This window comes from Medicago truncatula, chromosome 7 (assembly GCF_003473485.1).
Source record: "Medicago truncatula cultivar Jemalong A17 chromosome 7, MtrunA17r5.0-ANR, whole genome shotgun sequence".
NCBI classification, from domain to species: Eukaryota; Viridiplantae; Streptophyta; class Magnoliopsida; order Fabales; family Fabaceae; genus Medicago; species Medicago truncatula.
The window spans coordinates 20,808,365-20,812,428 of NC_053048.1; the positions used below are offsets into that span (position 1 = coordinate 20,808,365).

Below are 4,064 nucleotides of genomic sequence, written 5' to 3' on the forward strand. Positions count from 1 at the left end.
ATAGTACCTAAATAGTTAAGGGACCAAAAATGCAATTTAACCTTAAATTTATCACTTTTCACAATTTTCCAATGCTATATTTTTATTTTTATCCCTCTATCCAATGTCCCAAAAGCAATGATTAGCATTCTAATTATTATATATTCTATTGACCAAACAACAATAACTTTATTATATAATATTACATGTAATGAACAGAGGATACAAGAAAAAAATTATATAAAATAGAAAACAAGAATTCTGGTATTTCTTTTGAAAATTTCAATAAATGTGTAATGATATATTTACCGAATTATTCCATTATATAATTAATAAAAGGTTTCTTAGGTTAATAGGTCTTTACCCCCTGTAATATAGATCATTTTTTATTTTTATCCCTATAAAAATTTTATTTTGATTCACCCCTGTAAAATATTTTTGTTTTGATTTACCCCCTAATAGGCCAAACAAAAACGAAAATTTTTTGAAAAAAAAATAAAATTGGTTTTTGTTTGGCCTATTATGGAGGTAAATCAAAACAAAAATATTTTACAGGGGTGAATCAAAATAAAAATTTTACAGGACAGAAACCAGAAATGACCTATATTACAGGGGTAAAGACCTATTAACCTTAATAAAATTGATATATAGATTTTAACTATTTGTGGTATCCTCAGAAAAAAAAAAAAAAAAAAAAAACTATTTGTGGTAAATTTGTAATTAAGGTGGATATTTATGCCCCTTAAAAACTTAGAAATTTATAATAATTGACATAACAACTGACATAATTTTATTATTAATTATTAATCGAGTACATAAGACTCCAAAATCCAATTAGGTGACTTAATTGAGTAGGATACATAACACTAAGCTAATATTGCGAGCACAAACATTTTGTGCTTAAATAAAATTCCCTACTGCTCTAAAAGTTTGACCAGGCTTATAACCTACTGGGATCACATTCTTTGCTTCAAATACCTTGCCAGACTCAATTTGTGTTAGCCTTAGAGAAAATGGTGCTATCAATTGTGCCCCTTTATTTAATTTCCAAACAGCACCAAATGATCGTTGCATGCTTTCATAAGTTGATGAGTTAAGTCCTTCTTTAAGTTCAACTGATTTGAGATCACCATCCCCATCCTCATATTCAATTAAGGTAGCAAAATAATCTGGGTTGGATCCGGGATCCACACGGAATGTTATTGATACTCCAGGGTAGTTGCATGGAACTCTGCAGAAAAAAAAGTATATGATGTTGGAGAAATTGACATTTATATATTTGGAGAAAAAATAGTTGAAATTGTTTGTATTTTTTAGCAATAAAAAATAGGATTAATAGCAGTTTTAGTTCCCTAACTTTCTCAAAGTTGCGATTTTGACCCTAAGAAAAAAACTAAAAAACTGCCCTTTAAGTTTTGCATATGTGACAGTTTTGGCCCCAAAGCCAATTTTGACTCAGTCTACTTTGACGTGACACCCTAAATGAGATGCCACGTTTTTTTTTTTTTTTTGTTTTTACCAAAAATTGGTCTTGGGGAGCCAAAACTGCTACAGTTGTAAAATTTAGGGGGCAGTTTTGTAGTTTTTTTTCTTAGAGAACTAAAATCGTAAATTCGTAAAAGTTAGGGTGCGAAAACTGTTATTAAGCCTAAAAAAATAAATGAATTTTATTCTATTTAATTTTTTTTTTTGTATTTGTTATGATGCGTTTGACTATTCAATATAATAATAATAAAAGAAAAAAATAATTATAATAATCGTAATATTAACTAATTTTTTTTTAAAACCGTCAACACTTAAACAGAAACGAAGAGAGTGTACCGTGTATATTGAACGGGAATTCTCCCAACTTTGCGTAGGTTGTCAGCTTGACCTGGACGTGCCATGGAACCAAAAGCTCTACCACTCAGATCAAAATCATGATCGCAAGCAGGACACTCATCGGTAATAACTACAGTAACAGGGTTGCCTGAGCAAGCAGGATTTCCTGTGCACTTCACCTGAAAAACACAACACAATGTACTCAATATTGGTATTATTAATAAAAATATGTATCAACTTTGCAATAAGTAAAATACTAATATTATACAATATTGTTCATAAAAATTCACCACATTTTAATGTTTTTTTAGGCCAATTGTATTAATTGTTAGACCTGATAACATGTACCACATCCATTGCCCGATTGATAGATAGCAGGGGCTCCGGCTGATATTGATGAGTTGAATGGAGGCATCCCAACAGCAGTTCCATATCCACAAGCACCACCTACATAATTATTTTGGATTAATAGTGTTTTTCATTCCTTATTTTGAGCAAAGTGTTTTTCATTCCTGTAATATATGTCATTTTCGGTTTTCGTTCCTATAAAATTTTGGGTTTGATTTTCACCCTCGTAAAAAAAAAAATATTCTGGAAAACACCCCTATTAGGCCATTTTCAGATTTTTTTTCAAGAAATTTTGGTTTTTGAATGGCATATTAAGGGTGTTTTTCGGAAAATAATTTTTTTACAAGGGTGCAAATCAAATCGAAAATTTTATAAGGGGAAAAACTAGAAATGACATATATTACAGGAGTGAAAAGCACTATTAACCCTATATAGCCATTAAAACGAGGGTAAATCCCTCTTTTCGTCCCTGTAATATTAACGAATTCCGGTTTTAGTCCCTATAAAAAAAATTAGATTATGTCCTTGTAATTTCAGATTCTTCCACTTTTGGTCCCTCACATCACCACATCAGCAGAATCTGCATACATGGCACGTAAAATGAGGGACCAAAAGTGGAGTAATCTGAAATTACAAGGACCAAAAGTGGGAGGAATCTGAAATTATAGGGACGTAATTTATGTAGATTCTGCTGACGTGATGAAAGGAGGGACCAAAAGTGGAAGAATCTGAAATTACAGGGACATAATCTAAATCTTTTTTTTACAGGGACTAAAATCGAAATTCGCAAATATTACCGGGTCGAAAAGAGGTATTTACCCTTAAAACAATTTCAAAAATAATTTGATTACACTAATTGAATCTTAATCAAGGAAAAACTATATGCGACAAATATTTGTAATATATATATATATACCTTCACTTCCATCACCGTCAGGAGATCCATAGAAAGTAGCCTCTGAAGATGAGAAATCTTCAAAAGAGAAGTATGAAGTGGCATTAAGAAGCTTCCTAGGTTTAAGACAAGAGGAAGGGGTCACTAGGAATATTGAGAGTGAACCTACAAATAAGAGTATACGAAAGAATGTGTGTGCCAAAGTAAGAGCCATACTTTCACAACACAACTTATATTATGGTTGTAGTAAATACTCAATGGTGGTGAACAAGTTGTGGCTATAGTGTGGTATTTATAGATCGAGGTGCTTAGTTTATTACTTGAAAATAAATTTTTTTTTATCTAAATTGAATTTTTTTTTTTGTAAATTGAAAATATGTTGACTGGAAAAAATACATATAAAAAAAAATATTTTTTTTTCAATATTTTTTTGATGTAAATTAAAAAAAAGAACTCCATATGTCCCACAATAATTACCTATTTCAATATTAGATAATATGATAAGTGGAGAAAAAATCTAAAATCATTTAAATACATATATAGATAGGTGAAGAGTTTAAGGATAATTAAACAAACTTTGGTTGAGCATGAACTAAAATTAGAAGTAACTTTTTTTTTTTGTAGGGAATAAAAAACTACTAAAATTAAGTAAAGACTAAACTTAGAAGTTTACAATTTTATAGGGACCAAAAACATATTTGACCCTATATTTTTTATATTTAAATTTTTTTTGAAATAATATTTAAATTGAAAATATGATAATTGGAAGAAAAATATATTTTGTGCTTCTAGAAAATTATTGCTGAAAAAATATTCTTGGACAACAAATATATTTTTGTACTGTATGTTTCTAGAAGGAAGATTTAATGCAAATATATTTCTAGAAATCAGCTGAGGCAAATATCTTTAAGGCAAATAAATTGAGGCAAAATCCCTAATTAATTTTAAAGATAATAAACTTTAATGATTAAGGATTAAATGGACTTTGATTAATTCCTTGGTATTTAATTTGTGCTCTTGA

At 29.5% G+C, this 4,064-nt stretch overlaps 1 protein-coding gene across 1 annotated transcript; it reads right to left on the reverse strand.

The window, feature by feature from the left end:
- Positions 1-879: 879 nt before the first annotated feature.
- Positions 880-3,257, reverse strand: LOC25481431 (expansin-B15). The gene is made up of 4 exons (XM_013586082.1): positions 3,065-3,257; positions 2,135-2,247; positions 1,801-1,979; positions 880-1,210 (listed from the first exon to the last, which is right to left on the reverse strand). Exons 1-4 carry the CDS (start codon positions 3,255-3,257, stop codon positions 880-882), a joined length of 816 nt encoding a protein of 271 aa, XP_013441536.1.
- Between the last annotated feature and the right edge of the window lie 807 nt (positions 3,258-4,064).